Genomic DNA, 20,754 nt, shown 5'->3' with positions numbered 1-20,754 from the left:
AATCTGCCAAATGCCAAAAATGCCAAAAAATCCACTACAAAATTCAAAGACTTTATGAAAAAAAAAGTTATTTAAGACACAATTAAAAAAGATAGAGACAAAAACAAAAGCTTGAATGAGCAGCATTTTAAATAGCAACAGGGATGTGAGGAGGATAAGTGGAGATCAGAGCCTCATTAGATATAAAGGATGATTTATGTTCTCACCTGAGCATCTAATCCAAACACTTGGCGGGAGAGGTGTATAATTTTATACAGTATGATGAGTGTCTCCTGCTCACATGATCAAGGAATTTTATTCCTACCTCCACTTAATGCTGCAGTTTGCAAATCAGATTGTGATTATTATTCATACTGACATTATTTTAAGGACGCAGGGGAAGCTTGGGGCACTGCAGGTGTGACAAAGTGTGGCACTGGACTTTCAGCTTGCTATACCTAACAAATTCCACGGCCTTCTGCTGGGGTTCAGGATTGTTATCAGCTGTGCTCCAGCACCTTTTTATGGATAATCCCTCACAATGGCCCACTCACAAATTTTTTTCCACCTTGTACTGGATTATAAGTAAAAAGAAAAATAAACATTCACACACTTTTCAATGTATTTCGAGCAGGTTCCCCAATGAAATGAAAGAAAATCCATGCATACTGAATATCTGTGGATAATCTTATCTGAAAGGTTATGAAAGCATGCTTTGAAATGATATCACAGGATGGTAACATCACACTTTTTTGTACTATGTCCAGTTCCACAGGGACAGCCTTAAAGTGTCTGACCACATGAAGCCCGGTGTTTCCAGACTTTTAAAAGAAAATGGTAAAAAATAGCATCTTCTCACTGATATGAAATGGACTACTGTGAGGTGTTTAAAGCTGACACAGGTCACGTGTAACTTGTGACTTTTCCACTTTGCAGTTGCACCCCTGCAAACATTCACACACACATACACAATGACTAAAGATGCACCAACTTGAGATGTGACAGTCTGCAGCAGATTTGCAGTGTTTTTCCACAGAGTCACGGTCATGCGGGCAAACATTGTGTCCAGAGTTGCTCTTTCACGCCAGCTGCTTGCTTCAAGTGCAGGTGTGACCTGATCATGCTCCATGAAAGGACCAGAAGAGAGAAACTGAGCTTAAAGCTGCGCTGGAAGGAAATCTTTGTTTCTCCTCTTTAGTCCAGCAATGGTTTTTTTTTTTTTTTTTTTTTTTTTTTTAGATTTAGCACACTTTCATTTCTTTTGTTTTTCTTTTGTTAATGTTTTTTTGGGGAGACTACCATCCAGAACAAGACATGACACAAACTGATGTCCAGTTTGTTTACTCATACACACACACACAGTCACACACTCACACAAACACATGAGGGACTGCTCTACATGTACATGAGTGCTGGAGAAGTAAACGAGGAGACAAGGTCTATTTTCAGCAGCATGGGCCAAGAGGCTGCAAGGCCAGATGTCCATCCTACATGTGAGACTTGGGGTCTTTTGTCCTTGTGCTGTCACTGTAAGTCACACAAACCCCTCCTTGTGCTGTCACTGCCACACCACCCACCATCCAAAACACACCCAAGCCCCTGCCGCCATGAACACACACTCCACAGACAGGACTCCAGCCTCGGGCATGGACAGAGAGCCCATCCTTAACGACTGCTGTTCTTTATGGCTTCCTTCGCAGCTACAATCAGAGGCGTCAGGCTGGAGAGAGGCTTTGCCAGCTTGAGGAAGGAATGCTGAAAAAAAAAGAGAGGATGATATGTATTTATGTAGGAAGCTCTGGCGAGCTGCAGCTGGACATGACAAAAGATGGTAAAGCTGGGACACTAATATTGTCATTCACATAAAACTTAAATGTGAAACATAACAGAAAAATACTGAGAAGCTAATTTTCATGAAAACTGATTTAATGGTGGAGCTTGGACAGAAGAACTTAACCAACTTTGGGAAACAAGCCATCAGGACCAGGTGTTCTGGAGTCAGACTACCAGACTAAATATGTATGTTGCTGAACATGTTTGAAGACGTGCAAGATTTGAAATATAGTCACAGTTTATGTATATATTCATACAAAATGAGCAAGAATAAATGTTGTGTTTACTTGAAGCAACTCCTTGGCGGAGCCTCTTCGGTCCACATCCATCTCCAGACAGTGGTTGAGGAAATCTCTAAATGTAGACGACAGTCTTTCTGGGTTCTGCAGCTCTGGTGTTCCATTGGTTGCTATCAGGTAAAGTGCCTGTGAAGATGAACATCATCAGTCATGAGGATAGCTACATTTACGTAATCAAAATATTTTATCTGTGTTTAAACCTAATTTCAAAATACGTATGAAACTTTTCTAAAATGCAACAATCTAACTGATCGAACTCATTTCCTAGTTTTCATCATTCCTCCTTTTCATTACACTTTCTGTTTTCTGAAGTTTTGCGAGAGGACTTTGTCCATCTTTTACTAAACCTTTAAACAACTCTGCCTTGTTCTCTAATTTGTGCCCTCATTTTTCACTGTATTTGTGTAGGAGACAGACCTGGACTGCAAGTAACACAGGAGAACACATTCAAGGTATGTCATGAAGTGCAAGGTACAAGGCCTGCTAAAATGTTGCTTCCATGTATGTTGTACACGTACCATTTCTAATAATGTCACATTTGAGTGTGTTGCTAGAATTAAATTCAAGATTAAACACAAAAAAGCTGATCAATGAACTCACTGGAATGAATTTCTTTTGTACTTGTGTATGTCAAATAAAGAATCAAATTAAATAATGAATTGCAAATTTAAGTTTTTGCAATTTAGAAAAGCTTGCAAAGTGCCCATAAATGTTTTTATTTCCTAAGTCGTTGCCTTTACCCTGAGCGGATTCTCATTCAGATAGGGTGGTTCTCCCTCCACCATCTCTATTGCCATGATTCCCAGGGACCAGATATCCACTTTCGGGCCATAAGCCTTCCGAGTCACCACCTCTGGTGCCATCCAATACGGCGTTCCTACCATCGTGCTCCTCTTGTTCTGTTCTGGAGTGATCTGAGCACAGAAGCCAAAGTCCGCTGGCGAGGCGAAAAGAAAAACATTTGGTCTACATTGTGTTTTTCATTTTACACATCATGCCTTTGTGTCTATTAAACAAAGCTTTTTTTCTTATTGATATAGGTTTTTCTTTTCAATTAATTTTAACGAATTAAATGAAGACAAAGGAAAATAAAAGGGACTTACTGAGCTTGACAGATCCATCCATGCCCAAGAGAATGTTGTCACTTTTTATATCTCTATGGATCACCTGGTTGGAGTGTAAAAAGTCCAAGGCTTGAAGACACTGTGAAGATAGACCAAAACAAAGACAAAGAAACTGAAGCACATCTAATCAACACCTACATTTACAAAGGAAAACGAGTACAAAAGGGTTCGCCTTAGGGGTTACCCCATTTGGAGTATTTGATCATTGTAGCTGGTGTTACTGCTGGCGTCTTGGCTTCTTACCTCTCTGCAGACTGCAGCAATCTGGCCCTCATCCATGCAGGTTTCAGTCACGACATCCGTCAATGAGCCTCCAGCCAAATACTCCATCACCACCCATAACTCATCTCCTACTAAGTAACTAATTAAAGAAATAAAAAAATAAAAGCACAAGATGAAAGTATTCTTGTGGTTTGGTTTTGACTCTCATTCAGAAATAAAATTTACTTTCGCTGAGAGAGAGATTAGGCTTTGTGGTATACAGACTAAACAGTTGAAAACATCACATCACTGTTAAAGACCTAACAAACAAAGGCAGAATGACCGATATAATGACACAAAAGTTGAGATAAAAACAGGAATTTGATAAGAAAATACTAGATTTGAATTTTGCTAAATTCCACTTTTGTGTGCGTTTTAAACCAGTAGGTGGCTGCATTGCACTTCAGAAAGAGGGGAAAGGGAGAAGAAGAAAAAGCAGCAACAGACGAAGAAGAAGGAGGAGGAGGAGGAGGAGGAGGAGAAGTGAAAACAGGAGACTCAAGAGGATTCCTCAATGTCATTATGGTTACAGCCATTTTAAGCTAAAACTGTTGCACAATTTAATCGTGAACACATTCATAGCTCTCCACATTTGTCTTTGAGCCTCTTAGTAAAAGAAAAAACGTTTAATAAAAATGATTTTACTTATTACTACATGAAAACTGCGAGTTCCATGCACCTGATATACTGGTTTGCATGAGTGTTGTGGAGTTTTTCCAAAATATCTACAGAAAAACAAACTGCACTTCAATATTTTATCAGGGGATGAACCAAAATGTACTATGCTCTTCACAAAAACTGGACATTAAGAGAGTTTATACAAGAATCATCTTCTGCTTGTGAAAAACTGACCTGTCCAGGTAGTTTACTATGTTGGAGTTTTTGTTTTCCCTCATCACCAAGATTTCATTGATGATCAACTCTTTCTTGGGTTGCTGCTGCAGGTTCATCTGTTTGATGGCCACCTAAGAAAACAAAAAAGATATTTGCAGTAAGTCACTGTGACAGCATAAACAGTAATAAAATAGAAAACAGGGAATGTTGTCAAATTAATGGCTGTGTTTAAATATATTCCTAGAGTTCCCTACAACTGTTGCCACTTCCCCAATGAAAGAGTGGATCAAAGTTATTCATGAAGCATCTTGATCCTCAAAAGTGCTCCCACAGGGAAAAACTTTCGAGATCTGCTCCAGGCAATAGATGATTGTGAGTTACAGATTAAATCATGCAGGGATTACGTTTTTGATTTTATCAGAGATGTGCTTACATCTCTGAAAAATTCCCAAAATGGAATGACATCAGAAATAAAAAGTAATCACTATGTTAGGAGATTTGGCAAATGAGAAAATGCAGCTATGATGAAATAATGATTTGGGTTTGTCGCTACTTCAAACACACAGTGCAGTTTTACATAAATACAGCACTCTGAGAACACAAGCATGAGAAGCTTCTGTATGAAACAGACTAGCTACAACATGAATGTCATAAAAAGAATACAGAAAAAGACAAACATGTTTGTGATTAGGGTAAAACAGGCCAGTTACATACAACACATACATATAAGATTTCATTTTTAAGAGCACTTTCATGTTTTTATTCCCTTGGACAACCAATACCACCATTAAATCAATGTGCTGTACCAAAAGACAGGGTCAGCCATATCTTTTTCATCCTTCCCAACTAGGAAATTTTAAGCTAAATTAGAAGCTAAATGAGAGGATTGTTGGAGGCTTAATTAATACGGCCCCTCAAGTTCAATCTGACTTACCTCTTGGCCAGTTGCTATGTCAATGGCAGTGTACACCGTGCCAGACGCTCTGGTGAAACACAAAATTAAAATCACGTAAGTGATGCAAAATTGAGCAATTTTTAATAAGATTTAACTTGTTCTAAACTCTACAAGGAGAAATAATTTCTTTATGTGTACATTAGTGTAGATCTGAAAATGAGTTTGAAGTATTTACAGAAAGGCAAGAAATATGTTTGTATAGTTAATGGTCCAGCTTTGATGACTGGGTTAAAATGCTTTTCTATGATCTGTTTTATTAATATTTTTATCACTCAAACAACTATTTCATCACCTGTTATTACTTATAAGGATGGTTAAAATCTGCTGGGATAAAAAAGAGACTGAAATAACTTGTTTATGTGGAAGTAACGCCAGCTGAAAAGTCCGCTGAACTTCTGAGTTCATACAGTATCACCGGAGTAATCTAAACTTCTTGTCAGACGTTAGCTGTTTTCATTCAGCAGTGAACTGGACATCTTAAATTACCTTGGCACATGCAAGCACAAAATATGAGAGTAATGCTTGGACAAAGGAATGATGGGTTCAGTCAGTCCTTATTTGGACCTGAGGATACTGAAAACTGCCCATTGTGAATTTAGGCCTCTGGTTTTTCCTCTCTCTGCTGTCACAAGCCATGAATAATAAAGTACAGCTCCTGGTAGTAATAAGTTCAAGATAACCTGACAGAGTAAATAGACAGCTTTCCCTTTGTTAAACAGAGGCTTCTTGATCAAATATGGAAATAGTGAACACATCAGAGCAGATAACATGTAATCTGTTATAATGTGTCATGAACAGGCAGGCTGGCAGAAAAGAAAAAAGAAAAATACAAAGACGAGGAGAGAGCTGGAGAGAGGGAGATGGTTGAGCTAATCTGGCTCTTGGCCTTTTTGGGATACAGTTCTCATTTCCTGTCTACTTAGTTTTCTCCATCATTCAATCCTAATCCTGCTTCTGTCTCTGAAACTACCCTTCTGTATCTCCTACAGAGACAGTCTGTTCTCAAAATTGCTCTGTTTGTTGATGATCACCAAGACTTACCCTTGTCCTATTTTCTCAAAGCGCGTGTACTTCTTTTTGGGATCCCCCACACTCACAATACTCCCTGAGAGAGAAAGCAGACATATAATAATTTTCTTTCTAGCTCACTGCACAAATGAGCTCATCACATTGCATTCTGGTAATTCGGGTTGGAGCAACATTGCTCAGAGGAGTGGTCAAAAGAAAGCAGCAATTGATGAGAAAAGTACTGCTTTGTCAAAACATAATAATTTAAGTTTGTTTACTTTTTTTTTTGCATGATTCTTCTGATTAGGCAGAAATTCTGCTTTGAATGGACTATGTGTTAAACAGACTCTGAAAACCAAATATCTAGCTTGCTGTTTGCATCACAACTTATTAAATACTTCAGAACACACACACAAACACAAACCAACACAGACACAAAACACAGCATTAGCTCAGATTATATAGTCTGTTGAAATATGCCGATTTAAACTTCTGTAAAGATTCAATGTAATTTCCATCAAGATTCCCTGTTTTAGTAAAAAAAAAACAAAACACTTAAATGTTATTGTTTAAAGCAAAACAAAAGAAAACATCCTAGTATCTCAAAAATGTACAGAGAACCAGATCACACTGATTACCAAGCTATGAGAAAAAGACAAAAAAATGCATAAAAACACATACTGAGTCTTTCCAAAATCTCCTCATCTGTCATTTTGGACTTCTTCCTCTGCCGATCAGTGTGCCGATACATTGTGTTAGAGGTGTTCTCTGGCTGGACCTGAGATTCTGGTGGCGTCAACACCTCTTTTACCGGGGTGGGAGGCTTTGGTGGATCCATGACAGAACGTGTGTAGATCTGCATGAGAAAACAAAAGATGAGATTGACAAGGATGTGAACAAGGACATAGAAATGAATTCACAAACTGTGCTCCAAAAACTCACAGATTTGGTGTGTTCAGGTCGAGGGGCAATGACTGGGGGCAGCTCATCATCATCATCTTCATCTTCTTCTTCCTCTTCCTCTTCTTCTTCCTCCTCGTCCTCCTCTTCTGACACAGGCGGGGCAATAGGGGGTTCTGTTGATGAGGTTTTGGGACCCTGGATGGTAGAGATCTAAGTAAGTATGGATGAATGTGCTATGTCATGACAGCATGGAATGAGAGAGAATGTGAAGATCCGCTAAAATCTCCACAAATCAGACATCTCTTTAGTTTTTTCTTAACCAGCTGGTGTAAACTCCAAACCTCCGACCAGCTACAGATCTGGCCAGTAGAGGTTCAAAATATTTTGTATAACATGCATAAAGGTGTATTTGTATGGACCACGTGACAGAATCCAATAATTACAGATTAAGAATTTATTAAAGGATGGACTTTGTTATTAAAAAATAACAGCAAGCGCTTAACATGGAAATACAATGTGATACTCTACTGGAAGGAAAACAATGTGGGTTAATAGTCAGGAGGAACCCTGTTAAAATAGCAAAGGAAAGCAGTATGAGCGATGTAGGAGCTGAAGAGACCAGAGTGAGGTTGCATTCAGTGCCGTTTATCTAAGACTGAGATGAAAATGAATTTTTAAGTAACAAAATGCTACATATTTAACTGCTCTGTAGGACATAATGTATTGCAACACTGCGATGTGCAGTACGCAATAATTACATATATTTTGAAGATACCATGTAACGAGTCTGATTTTTAGACCTCAGGCATATGTATTAAGACTAATCCGTCGCATTTTCCCACTAATTCAGGAAGTCTACTTGCCTTGAATCTTATTCCTCTTATGGAATGGAAACGCTTCATTTCCACTCTTGTCATGCATAATGAAGCAGTGCAGCTTAGTTCTTGTCTGTAAAAGGAAAGGATCTATCTGGAAGGAAAGTCCCAGTCAATCATGTGACATACTGGGCCTCTGACTTGCACCAAAGAGGACTGGGCCAAGACTGCAGTGCAGTGATGGGTGCCTGGTGTGTGAGATTATTATTATTATTATTTTTTTAGTTTTCTTTTAGAGAGCCATGCAGTAATGGTGATGAAGTTACAGGCACATTTCTGGCATTTTGGATCAAATTATTAAGAAAATGTGCTCATACATGCAGGTTGACAGTCATCACATCCCTCTGTGGCATGTGCCACTGTGAAAAGAAAAGACTGAATTATGTGCTGTTGCTATAGATACTACATACATAACAACATCAACAATATAATAGATCCAATCATATCCCCATGGAATACCAATACAGAGAGTGATGATGCCTCTGAAAGCAATTATTTGTTTGCAGTGTGCATTTGCCAGATGGCGTAACCAATATTTGGCTATCAAATAGTTGAGTTTAGCTTCAGGGCCATTGCAGGGATACATCATGTGTAAAGTAATATGGAGGAGTTACCTTGTCAAATAATGCGCTGCAGGTTCTAAGGCTGACAGGAGGCCCAGAAGACAGCAGTCGGTTCTGAATGTGGAGGTTGAAAATGGGAGGATTTACTCAAAACAAGCCCAAACAAAGTGTAAGACTGAACTTCAGAGGAGGGTGAGGGAGGGCTGGACATTACGTCCATATGTTTATCCCCTAACACAGCATAAGGAGAGGACACGCTAGTAACAAACACTGCCACCTGAGGACTGTCCTGTAAACAGCCTAGAACAATATTCTCCTCTCCAGTTTATTTCAACAGATATTTGCTATAAAATTCTATTTCACCATTCATTTAAACACTACAGTACTGGCAGCTACTTGTACTTTAGTTCACTCAAAAAGTTCATTAATTTTCCTCCTCAGAAGCTAAACAGAAATGTTCCACCTCAGTTCATGTTAAAATAATGACAGAGCTTGCAATAAAGCACAAACATAAGCAGGAGTGTTCAATTTAGGATTAGCTTCCATGTTATCTTTAATGTGTTGCATGTTGAGAACACTTCAGTGCATCTAAGTATTTTCATAATGATGCATATGTTTACAGGAAGGCATTTTTACTGCATTTACTTCAACATTAAGCTGAAAAGTTGAACATTTACTCCTGCAGAAATCCACCTAAGGATAGTTTGCTGTTTTTACTGCATGTGTTTAACCATCATTATTTCTCATGCAGAAAAATGTTGATATGAAACAGCAGTCAAGTATAACCTCCCATGAACTCTCCAAATAAATAAGTAGTAGTTCTCAATTACTCATTAGCTCCATACTGTATTACATTATTCTGTACAACCATACAGAATCATATTTATGGATGTGTAATGAGTGAACACTAAGGGGGGTTTTATTGAATGAAATCATTTATATGATAATATATGTGAGTATGTTTATTTTGTTATTGCATTATGGGAGATGTTATATCATATGATGACTTCCCTTTAAGTTAAGTTTAAGTGTTCTTTTTGTACACTTTTGTACAATTATGAGGGGGAAATCACTATCCACTGTCCTACACTTCTTTCCCAGCATAACCTTTTTGCCAAAAAGGCACATTATTCACACAAAATGAAGTAAAAGATTCGTTTAGTCTGAAAAGTTCCACAAAAAATCCAAAAAAATACATCCTTTTTATATTCTAATGTTTTATGTATGAGAATGTACTAAAAATAATCTGCTCCTCATCAAGTTTTAAAATGACGTCAGGTCAAACTCAGATGAACAACTTTTGCCATATCCTGCAGTGTTGTTATCTATTTCACAAAATCAAAATGCAGAAGCAGTGTGTGAAAAGGTAAGTACACCTTCACGGTTTCCACTGGTAGTATCAGTCGGCTGCTGCTTATCAAGCACATTTGATGAACTTCTCATCGGTAAATGTGATCACCTCTGTTGAAGCTGAGGTTTTGGTAGTTTCCAGGTCTGGAGTAGTCAGGTGTGTATGAGCAAAATGCCAAGGAGGAAAGACATCAGCAATAATCTTTAAGAAGCAGTTGTTGCTGCACATTAACCTATCTTCTTTTTCAGAGTATATTTTAAAAAAAAAGGATATAAAAATGTGTTGCTATTAGGCAGCTGAAGAGTTCAGGTGGCATCTAACACAATTCTAACAAGTGGAAATCTTCAAAAAGTTCCACGAACCAGTCACGCTGGACTCTATGTGTCTGTGAAATGGAACGGCAACACGCAGATGATGAAGGATCGAGACCAGAGTGAGATGAAAGTTCAAATCTTTGACTCATATACTGTGAATTCCTTAAATAGTTACTGTAAATAAATGTGTTGTAACAGTCAGGCAAATGTAGATGAATTCAACCCTGGATTTTGTGGCAAAAATGACCAAAATGGCTTCGTTGATGGCGAAACAGGAGACATTTTCCACATTTTACAGCAAAACAGAAAATCTATCAGTCAGTAAACACAAGTAATTCCAGATCTTCTTCATGTCTGTTCAAATCAAATCAAATCTCACAAAAGGCTCCTGAACATACCTTAAGTCTTTTAGAGGCAGACTGAGGACAGTATTTATCATTTCTCAATTATTTCCAAAAATCCAATGTGACTTTTCTTTTGATCAAAGGATTTTACAATGAAACACAACATCTCTGCGTCCTGCATTCACTGTTACAAATTCATGCTGACCTAAACATGAAGAACTTGTCTCATTCACTGGAAGGTTTATAAACTTGTGGATCATAATTAATTAACCTTCTACTACAGAATTTATATTAGCATATAAGACCAGAACTATAGCAGCTGGTAGGTACAGAGGGGGAAAGCAAGTTGCTGACAGAAAACAACATAACAGTTTGGAAATGTTCACCTGCACAGCAAATGTTTAAACTGTCTTTCAGGGTTTAGTTATGGGCACCTCTTCCTTCGTCCACTTTACTCATGTAAGCACACTTCAATGCAGCAGTCAGTAATATTCAGCACTGTATGCTGCTGAACACTGTGACAATCCAAGACTGAGATGCTCTAGATAACTCTCACTACTGGACTAACTCAGTCATTTGTCCTTTCAACCAGCAGCCCTGCATGCAGATATCCCAGTGTAGTTTCCCCTGAGGCGGCAAATCCCACTTCTTCACCCAGTGTGAACAGGCCAAGGCATTCAAAGCTTAGATTACTCTGGCCAAAGCCAGGAATGAGGTCAGCACAGTGGGAGTCATTCTAGTTCCAGCTGTGCCTTCAGTGAAGCTTGTCTATATGCAATTCAAAATCTGGTTAATGTAGACTGGAGATATAAACAATGAGCAGCAGCTATTGCTGTTTCTGTGCAGGAGCTGCAAAAATGTTTGGCACGTGTGCAAAATTCAGGGAATTATGCCACATAGTCGGGAAAACGAGACTCCAGAGGGGAATTTTTCTCTTTAGAGGGAGAAGTCTGTGTGAAAACATAGTGCCTCAAAGTGATACAGTCTAGTCCAGATATCCCCAGAAAGAGAAAAATTTACTGTAGTGTAGCTGGCGAAGCATAACTGTTCTGAGGTTAATGACAAATAAATGAAGCCGTTAATGTTGCAACTTACCTGTTAAATTACTGCTGTTCTATTAATCAGGATGAGATACTTTTGTCTCAATATATTACTGAGATTTTCTCAAGGCAGAGTCATTGTGCCTGATGGATTTTAATACAGTTCAGGAATATGACATTGGTAATGCTGTGATCATTTCCTATTTTATAAATATTATTGATTTAAAAGATATATAATCAAGGAAGGTCTACATAAAGCAAACGAACAAACAAAAACAACTCACCAGAGTGTTTGCAGCTATATAGCCATGAGCTGTCTTGTCTGAAAAGAAAAGAAAACATTATTATAGTAGCAGCATGGTAAAACCCCTTGTCTATTAGACATAAGAATAAATACATGTTCAGTTGAAGTCGCTTGTTTGTTTTACCTCCCGATGTGAAACTCATGTATTTCTGGTTGTTGACGGTTTCTTTGGAGTCATAGAATTTCAGCACGTCTAACACAGCTTGCGGGTTCTTCTTCTGTTCAAGCTTGGTGATGTTCGAGGTTTGCAGGAGCCGTGCCCATTGCTCTGGGATACCCTGCACAAACAGACAGAAGTCACATGTTATGAGTTTTAAAACATGATGTAACTTCAAAGGTCATAACCAGGTTTTGCCTTTCAGATTTAAGGGCCTTGATTAAATGTGGATGTAGATGTTGTGTTTCTGTTGCAAAACAGAGATCACTACTCCCTAGGGGTAACCAAGCTGGGACACCTGTCATTCCACTGAAAATAACCCTACAGATCATGTCTTTAGAGATAAAAAAAATAAAAATAGATTTGGCTGTAAAAATGCTTAAAAATGAACAAGTCTTATTAAACAACCCCTGTTCATGTTCCTTTTATTTTCATGACAGATGTAACAATAGTACTGACCTTATTATCTAACTCTCAGTAACAAAGTAACACTAGTTATGTGTTACTTTAAATCAAGTACACAAAGATTTTCTTTCCTCTTTGATTTCCTGCACATTTAATCTAAAAAGTAAAACTGTTTCGCAAAAAAAAAAAAAAAAAAAGATATTAAAAAGCATCCAAGTCTCTGGAGTAAGGAGTATCAAGCAGTGCACTTGGGTTGGGATCAAAGGACAAATCAACAGGAGCACACTGTTCTCTATGAAAACCATAAAATAAGGGAAAGCAAAGCACCTGGTTTACAACTATTTAAACTGAACTCCATGTGCCGTCAACACATAACTTTACAAACGAAACAAGGAACTATTTATCACTGATGTCATCCACAGCATAGACCAAGCATTTGGAAGTCAAATTAATCCCAACACAGATCCTTCGTGTGAAGGCTCTTTCATCGGGAGGCTGAAAAGTAGAGAGAAACTTTACATGTCATTTCATTTGAAAATGAACTAAAAGCCTCTGAAACCTTAATACAAGTGGACAAGACTTTAGTTTTATTCAAGACAAGAGTGTTGATCATTAAATTAGAATAACTTCATATTCCATCTTTATGTGCAAAAGTGTATTAACAATATTGTATTGCAAATCTCACCTTTGTAAGACCGCAGTGAACTGCAGTTATGTAATTTACCATTAAAAACCAAAGAAATCTGCTGTAAGGGCCATCTGACAGGGAAATAATCTGATTAGCATTCATATAAGTTGTGTTACCAAAATAATGTGGAGTAAATTTAATGACCCCCCCACTGCAGGGAACTGAGATTTTAGAAATGAATTGTAGAAGCACATCAGCCCTTGTTCATGACCCGGACTGTCAGGTGAAAGGGATACTCACTGTGAATTCTCCCGTTACAGCATCAAAGCCAACATGAATGGTGTGTTCAAAGTCTGAGGGTAGGGATATCTCAGGACGCTCCTTCTCCTTCTTCTTGTTTGCTACAGAGGTTGGATTAAAAAAAAAATTATTAAAGGGTTTTGTAAAGCTTTTGAACACCACAAACTAGTGAAGCAATTTGAATCAAAGGAGACTGGAGTGTGAAGGTGAGGAATGATACTTACTCTTGTCTCCCCCAGGGAAGATGGAGCGCAGGCGGACTTTCTTGTTTTTCTCTTCGGGAGCCATTGGAAGCGGTTTAGATGCGTGATTCACTGATGAAGAGTCTCGGGAACTACTGTTCATTCTCAAGGGGGGGGCTGGTGGTTTCTCTTCAATATCAACACTATCAGACATCTTTAGTAGCACTCACAATGTCCTGGAAAAAAAATGGAAGGAGAGAGACAGAGGAGCATGGAGTGAATAAGTCTGCGTACAGTAAGAAGAGATTGAGAAAGCAGAAAATGGTGAAGCTTCTAAACTCATCTGGGATTCACAGATCTTAACTAAATTTTTTACTTATACAACCGCATTTATAAAAGAAAAACTGGGATTTTGTGTCAAATACATATAAAAACTGACCGCATTGATTTGCAAATGTCATAAAACCGATATTTCATTCAGAACATACAAAACATCAAATGTAGGACCTGTCACTGTTTCATGAAAATCTTACATTTGATGGCAGCTGCATAATAAAAACATTGGTAGAAGGGCAACTAAAGGCTAGAAAATTAGATCTTTCTAATAGCAATAAGTTGAGGAATGTGTTGCAATTAATTAGGTTAACTGGAAACGAGTCAGAAATGTGACCGGGTACAAGAAAAGCAACAACAGAGAGGAAATTTCTCAAAAGTAAATATAGGCAGAGGTTAAGCATTCTGCAAAAAGTCATGTCCATACACCGTGGCCCAATGTCAAAATGTGGGATCTATGGATAGTCAATAATCTACAGAATATAATCTTGTCAAAAGTTTCTAGGAATCTGGAGATTTTTCTGATTACAATCCAAATGGTTTAAAATTAACATTGGGTGCCTGTGAATTTTAAACCCTCAGGGAATCAAAACAGGCTTGATTCTGTTGTGGAAATCAATAGATGGGCAGACAAACGCTTCCAGAAAGCATTGACTGTCAACAAACTTCACTGTGCAATCCACAAATGCAGGTTAAAGTTCTATCATGCAAAGAAAAAGTCATATAAAAGTCAATAAGATACAAAAACACCAAGTCCACTGCTGTTAAAAGAAGCCAGGATGCTCCACAGTAGTAAATATGGCTCCTTAAGACTACTTTCCACCATGAGGTAATATATTTTTCATGAAATAGTGAAATGTCTCATTTTCAACATGTCTTATTTTTATGAGAATAACAAATTATTGTTCTCAGCTTTATGTCTTATACAGTGTCTATGGGTTTAAAGGAGCTTTGGGATATTCACAGAATGCAGTTTTATCAAAATATTTTTTTTTCCTTTGGGTTATTATTATTTATCTTTCAAAATCAAGGTTGGCTGCAGATGATGGATCACTTGCTGATGCTTTATACATCAGATTTAGATAGAAAACACAACCTCATGCTACGCGAGTGGGGGGATTTCCAGAGCCGAGGTGGAGTCAGTTCAGCTGTGAAAACAGTAACCAGGAGTTGACTAAGAGAATCTGGCAGGGGGGGAACACTTCTATCCCTCCCATCTTCCATCTACCCACCCGACGACCATCTTAGACTCCTTCACTGCCTCACCCTGAGGCAAGCCCATCATGTGATGTGTAACACAGCCATCCCAGAAAGCAGGACATCCAGGCTGCCCCCGTAGTGGAGACCTACATTAGCTAACAAAGACACACTCCCTGGCCCTTCCACAATGTGCACTGCCTCTGACAAATTACACATGTGCCTTCACAGTGCCCTTTAGGATTTTATGTAACCATTGCCCGCACAGACAAAAATCTGATAGGTTACAGCATACTCTTTGTTAACTTTCCCAAAGAACTGGTTTTGGATCAAGAAATTAGATTAGTGGGAAGATGTAACATGATAAGAAGCCATAATCTGATCAAATGTGTCTACAATCATGGCATTATTGCACAAGACTTCTCTGCAGCCTGTGCTTCCCTCTTGCATTTCAAAAGAGACTCCTTGTGAAACATATTTACCAGTAATGTGTAGTTTCCTCATGAACCTGTTTGGGCTGGACAGCAAAACTGATACTGAAGGATCTCATTGTTTTCCTAATGGCACAGATACTCTGACTGTGACGCACATGTGATGAAACCATAAATGACCCTCTTATCCTTTGATATGATGATAAATTAAATTAGATATCATTTCCTTACAATATAAATGAAAACTACAGGTTTGTGTACACACAACACTAAATAAACTGAGTTTACTTCAATATCAGCTCCACTTGCTCGTCTGCTTTGACAGCATTTTTTTTTCTCCCTTGGACAACAATACCGACGTGTATTCATGCCTTAATGGATAGATGTGAATGTATTATTTATACAGTAATATGTATCTGACTCTTGAAGATCAAACACTGACCTGAGATGAAAAGACTAAGATAATCTCGCTATTTCTTACATTTGACAGCATGTTTTACTTTCCTTTGGAAGAGCTGTGACACATAGCTGCACTGCAAAACCTGCATCGTGATTCTGTCGGCTAGATAAACCAAAGAAAATACGTGGCCGGTGTCAGCCCATACATTACTCAGTGTCAAAATCAATCAGAGATGGCTGGAAATTCATTTCTAATTCTTGTCTGAGCTGAGGAGTCAAAGGTCAAAGGTCACTTTATTTGTCTCCCTTGGGACAAATCTGTCTTTGACAAAGACAAATAATCAGGAGTGCTAAATTATAGATATAAATGATGCACTAAAAATCAAAAATATGCCAAGAGTGAAGAGAGGCATTCTTGCTATTTTGGATAGAGATTACATTAGTTACATTCACAAAAAAAAAATCTTCCAAAATACCATTGCTCTGGACAGATTAAAAAAATAAATAAACAAAACAGTAACTCACTCTTAACAGTGAAGGTAGCTAATGTTAGGTTACGTTGGGTTCTAGCTCAGCTGAAGGACACCTACTCCATTTAATAACCTTGCAGCTACTAAAGATTTATGAATTTCCTGTCTCTTCGTGGCATCAAAATTTTTATGAGCTTTATTTATAGTGTGGGTTTATGGAGTTGGCCGTTTCTGACATGCTGGTTGGGTTCCAGGTGAGTATCCAGACAACATCAGAAACAGGTTTAGTTAGTGACACACCCAAACTGCAACCCAACGACAAAACTCCTGTTTACAAAAGAATGACACAGTATTGACATAACAGAGAAACCGTGAGTGATTGACAAACCCACTGTCAAACTTGAAAGGCATGGTGGGATGTTTTTGGGAGCCATCGGACATGATGAGGTCTGACTTAATGCCAATATGAGTTCATAAGAATTTAAGTATTGTTCCCATTAGATGTCATCTGAAACCTCCCCTACTGAAGGTTTTGCTTGCGCACTACATGTACACACAGCACAACCTCATGTCTAAACATGCATTTGGCTATTTGATGCTCATCAAGATCACTTGTACCTGGCTCAAGCCAGGCAGGGGAGGGTGATGGACGTTCTTGCGATGTCCAGTCTCCCCATTATCTAATGTAGCCAGCCAACACGACACGGAGGCTCAAGTAGTTTAAAAAATCTTTAAATAAAAAATTAGGAAGGGTTTAGACCAGGGGTGTCAGAATCCAGTCCTCGAGGGCCGGAATCCGGCAGGTTTTTGTTGTTTCCCTCCACCAACACAGCTGATTCAAATCAATGGATCCAGTAGCTTCTTGTCAACCTGTTTGGGTGTCGGTCAGGTGTGTGTTGGGAGCATGGGGACAACAAAAACCTGCAGGATACTGGCCCTCCAGGACTGCAGTTTGACACCTCTGGTTTAGACCATCATGTCCAGAATGTTTCTATCACAGCTGGATTAATAAAAGAAAATAAGTGAAAGATCAGGCGCAGCTACTAACTTTTTTGATATGATGAAGCACTTGAATATCTCAAACAAACACATTTTAGAGATAATGTTTAACTGATCTTAGTTGTTGTGACACTTGTCTATGGAAAAAAAGAAAAGATTCATTTTACAAGAAAAATAATGGCTTATATGGATTTATAGAAGCTTTATGAGATTAGTTACTTCAATGTTGTAATTTTTGTTATAGGCACCGATTGTATGTGTTGTAGTTACTATATTATAATTTTGTATGATACAAATTAAACCAATCCTAGCCTTCCAATTGAGTGTGTAGACAAAGTGGTTTTTGGCCTACTGGCAGACATGGTTAATGGCTTTTCCTAACTTATTTGAGCTTCTTTATCTAGAGTAGACCCAATAAAGTCTTCTATTTTGAGACAGACAGCATTTTAAATAATTTAACTTAACCAGTGTCATTTTCAAGCTCTATCTTATCAGCAGATCTGCTCACTGCTTTGCTCATTACTGAAAAGAGTTGGTCGTTGGCCATAGATCAGCACAGCAACCAACTGGCTGGCAAAAGTGGATCCTCCACTAGCTGCCATTTATGATTTGCACCACTCACAACTTTTCCTTGGACAGCGCAAAAAGGACACCACCAGTCTGCCATTCAACTTTTTAAATTCTTATAAACAGTGAATAGATTCAGTAACAAATTTTATAGCAACATGAAAATAATGCATCAGCCTTCAATGTCTTGAAGGCTTTGAACACTCAAAACAGAATTAGTCCATGTCTTGAGGTTGCATGAATAAGTTTGTACTCCTTTCCCCCACCAATACGTACATCCTCCCTGCAACACAAAGAAGACTTGACCCAAGGGGTAAAGTGAGCCACGAACAAAAAACATATCCAGAAGAAAAATGGTGACCAACTTGGAGAGCAGCGTGGCTTAATGTTTGCTGTAATCCTTTCTAGGCTACATCAGGCAACAGGGAGAATCTCTGTCAGCAGCTGAACAATACAACACACAAAACAATCTTATATCACACGTCTATGAACTGTGAACTATGTGGCTGTTTGATTGATCACCTGCCAGCTGACTTTCCAAGCTGCTCTGCTTAGTTGTTTTATGACAAAAAATGGCAGATTCATAAAGCCCAGACAATACTGATTCCTCCCTCACCTAAAACACTGACCTATTTACTGTGCAGCCTGACAGGCAGTGAGCGCTCTGGCCCTGAAACAAGTAACTCTCCTTTCTGAAACACACACAGGTTAGTCTGAACATTATTAATCCAATGCATACGCGACTTTTGCCTGAAACTATGAACATGTTCACGAGGCCAAAGTTCTGCAGATGACAGAGGAAACAGTCATGTAATTTATAACAGCTTCTAAATGTAAAACAGCAAAGATATGCTAACCTACCTTTTGCTAAATCTATCAGACACTCCTTGGCATGTTTAGGTACATTGTCAGAGTTTGACATTTATATAGGAAAATATGACTTTCTCAAAAAGCATACATGCATCACAGACACTCCAGCTAGACATAGATATAACTGAGGGTGTTTTCACATTTCTCTTCCATAAAATATTAAACTATCCATGAAGAGCAGTTTTTCTCAGCTCTTTCAAACATTAATGCTGAATTTGAATGGCTAACACAGGAAGAGACTCTAATCTTGAGCCCATGGCAGCCCAGTAATGGCCCTGCAGTGGGGGGAGGGTTCCTAAGCTTGGCTCTTCGTGCCCCTGATTAGGACTTACTCTCAGTTTGACTTGGCTTTAGCGTTGGCTGTGCTTCTTTGAAGGATGCTGATTACTTGGATGGGATGGACAGTTCGAGGGCATCCAAAGCATACGGATGAAGCAGGGACACTTCATTGCCTCAGTTCACCATTGTTATCTCTTTTATCTCTGTGATTTGCAGACAGCTCTTTCAGACTACTACACCACAACTGCATGTCTAACAGACACACACGTCAATACAAAGAAAACCAAACGAGAAGACAAACATTGACATTAAATGAGTGCGGGTTGACGAAACACAGATGTCAACATGTTACTACCCTTTCACTTGGTTGGCCTCTCATGGTCAGAATAAAACACCCCGAGTCACATTGCAGACACTGCACAATCCCATTTCATTTCAACTATAGGCTGAGAAAGAAGGAGACCAGTGTTCTGCCTTTTAAAGGGACACACAACATAGAAACCTAATATGGTCCAACTTATAACAATGTTATGTAGAAAATTCAATTTGCTTCACTGGGCCCCAGTTGTCATTCTATCACAGCTGCACAAGTAACCAGTAATTTAAACATTTTTTTATGTAGATATTGATACCATTGTCATATCTGAACTGTAAGTATGAAACTGTTGTCTGCAGATTGTGTTTCTGTCATTGTCAGTTTTGATTGTGAGACCAGTGTGCAAGCAACTTTTTTAACATGTAATCTTTGATTTTATATTTACCCCACCACGTGTCAGTTTAAGATAGAAGTAAAATAAAGGAAACACTATTGGAATAAAGGGCGACTCTCTTCTTTTTAATGAGAAATGCTTTGTGAAAAAAATACAAGATTTTTATTAAGTGAATACACTACATTTGTTTGTATTGCTTTTAACAGATGTTAAGATATTGTACACAATCAGTACGCATTTGGAATAACACCCAGAATTCAACATGTCAGCCTCACAACAGAAAATGTAACGTCCACATTGGTAAACAGGTCAAAAAGCACAGTAGAGGAGGGAAAAAATATCTAAAGTGTCTTTGACTTAGTAAAGTATTACACAATTATATTCAATTTTTTTAAATCAAAACTATGTTTTGAATGGCAAAAAACTATCACAAATTGAAAATATCTGATCAAATTCAATAAGTAAGAACCTCAGATTTATAGGGAAATTCTACACCACAATCTGAGCTCTGAATATAAATTTATGGTTTCCACATATCTTTTCTGCACAAGTTTGGAGGGTGTTTAAAGTGTCTTTACAAATAGTTGGCTTTTGATTTGTTACCCAAAAAAATAATGTCACTTCTTCAGGAGTATTAGAGATTTTGTCACAATTGGCATATAAATTGTTTGAGTTATAGCTAAAACTTGTGTGGGTTTTTTTTCAGACCCTGTATAACATTTGTACTCACTTCACCTTTTAAACATGAAGCGTCATATGAAAAAATTTGAATGAAGATTTCGTTTTTAACACTGACTAAATTGAATGAAAGCATTTTTTAAAGCAAAACATTTTAACTCT

General features: G+C 38.2%; 1 protein-coding gene across 1 annotated transcript in view; it reads right to left on the bottom strand.

Moving 5' to 3' along the window:
• LOC306761181 (serine/threonine-protein kinase PAK 3) overlaps positions 1-20,754 on the bottom strand; it is a 32,385-nt gene continuing 11,631 nt past the window's right edge. Inside the window, exons 2-15 of the mRNA XM_079247282.1 lie at positions 13,702-13,895; positions 13,478-13,578; positions 12,112-12,265; positions 11,968-12,005; positions 7,236-7,391; positions 6,975-7,149; positions 6,327-6,390; positions 5,265-5,313; positions 4,349-4,461; positions 3,479-3,596; positions 3,215-3,314; positions 2,852-3,048; positions 2,100-2,237; positions 1-1,734 (exon numbers count right to left, since the gene is read on the bottom strand). Of these exons, the coding sequence (XP_079103408.1) occupies positions 1,645-1,734; positions 2,100-2,237; positions 2,852-3,048; positions 3,215-3,314; positions 3,479-3,596; positions 4,349-4,461; positions 5,265-5,313; positions 6,327-6,390; positions 6,975-7,149; positions 7,236-7,391; positions 11,968-12,005; positions 12,112-12,265; positions 13,478-13,578; positions 13,702-13,873 (1,665 nt within the window). The 5' untranslated portion in view covers positions 13,874-13,895 and the 3' untranslated portion in view covers positions 1-1,644. The remainder of the gene's footprint in view (positions 1,735-2,099; positions 2,238-2,851; positions 3,049-3,214; positions 3,315-3,478; positions 3,597-4,348; positions 4,462-5,264; positions 5,314-6,326; positions 6,391-6,974; positions 7,150-7,235; positions 7,392-11,967; positions 12,006-12,111; positions 12,266-13,477; positions 13,579-13,701; positions 13,896-20,754) is intronic.

The sequence above is a fragment of the Telmatherina bonti genome (assembly GCF_933228915.1).
Source record: "Telmatherina bonti genome assembly, chromosome: 10".
NCBI lineage: Eukaryota > Metazoa > Chordata > Actinopteri > Atheriniformes > Telmatherinidae > Telmatherina > Telmatherina bonti.
The sequence above is the reverse complement of the archived record's forward strand: the minus strand, read 5'-3'. Positions and strand labels throughout refer to the sequence as shown.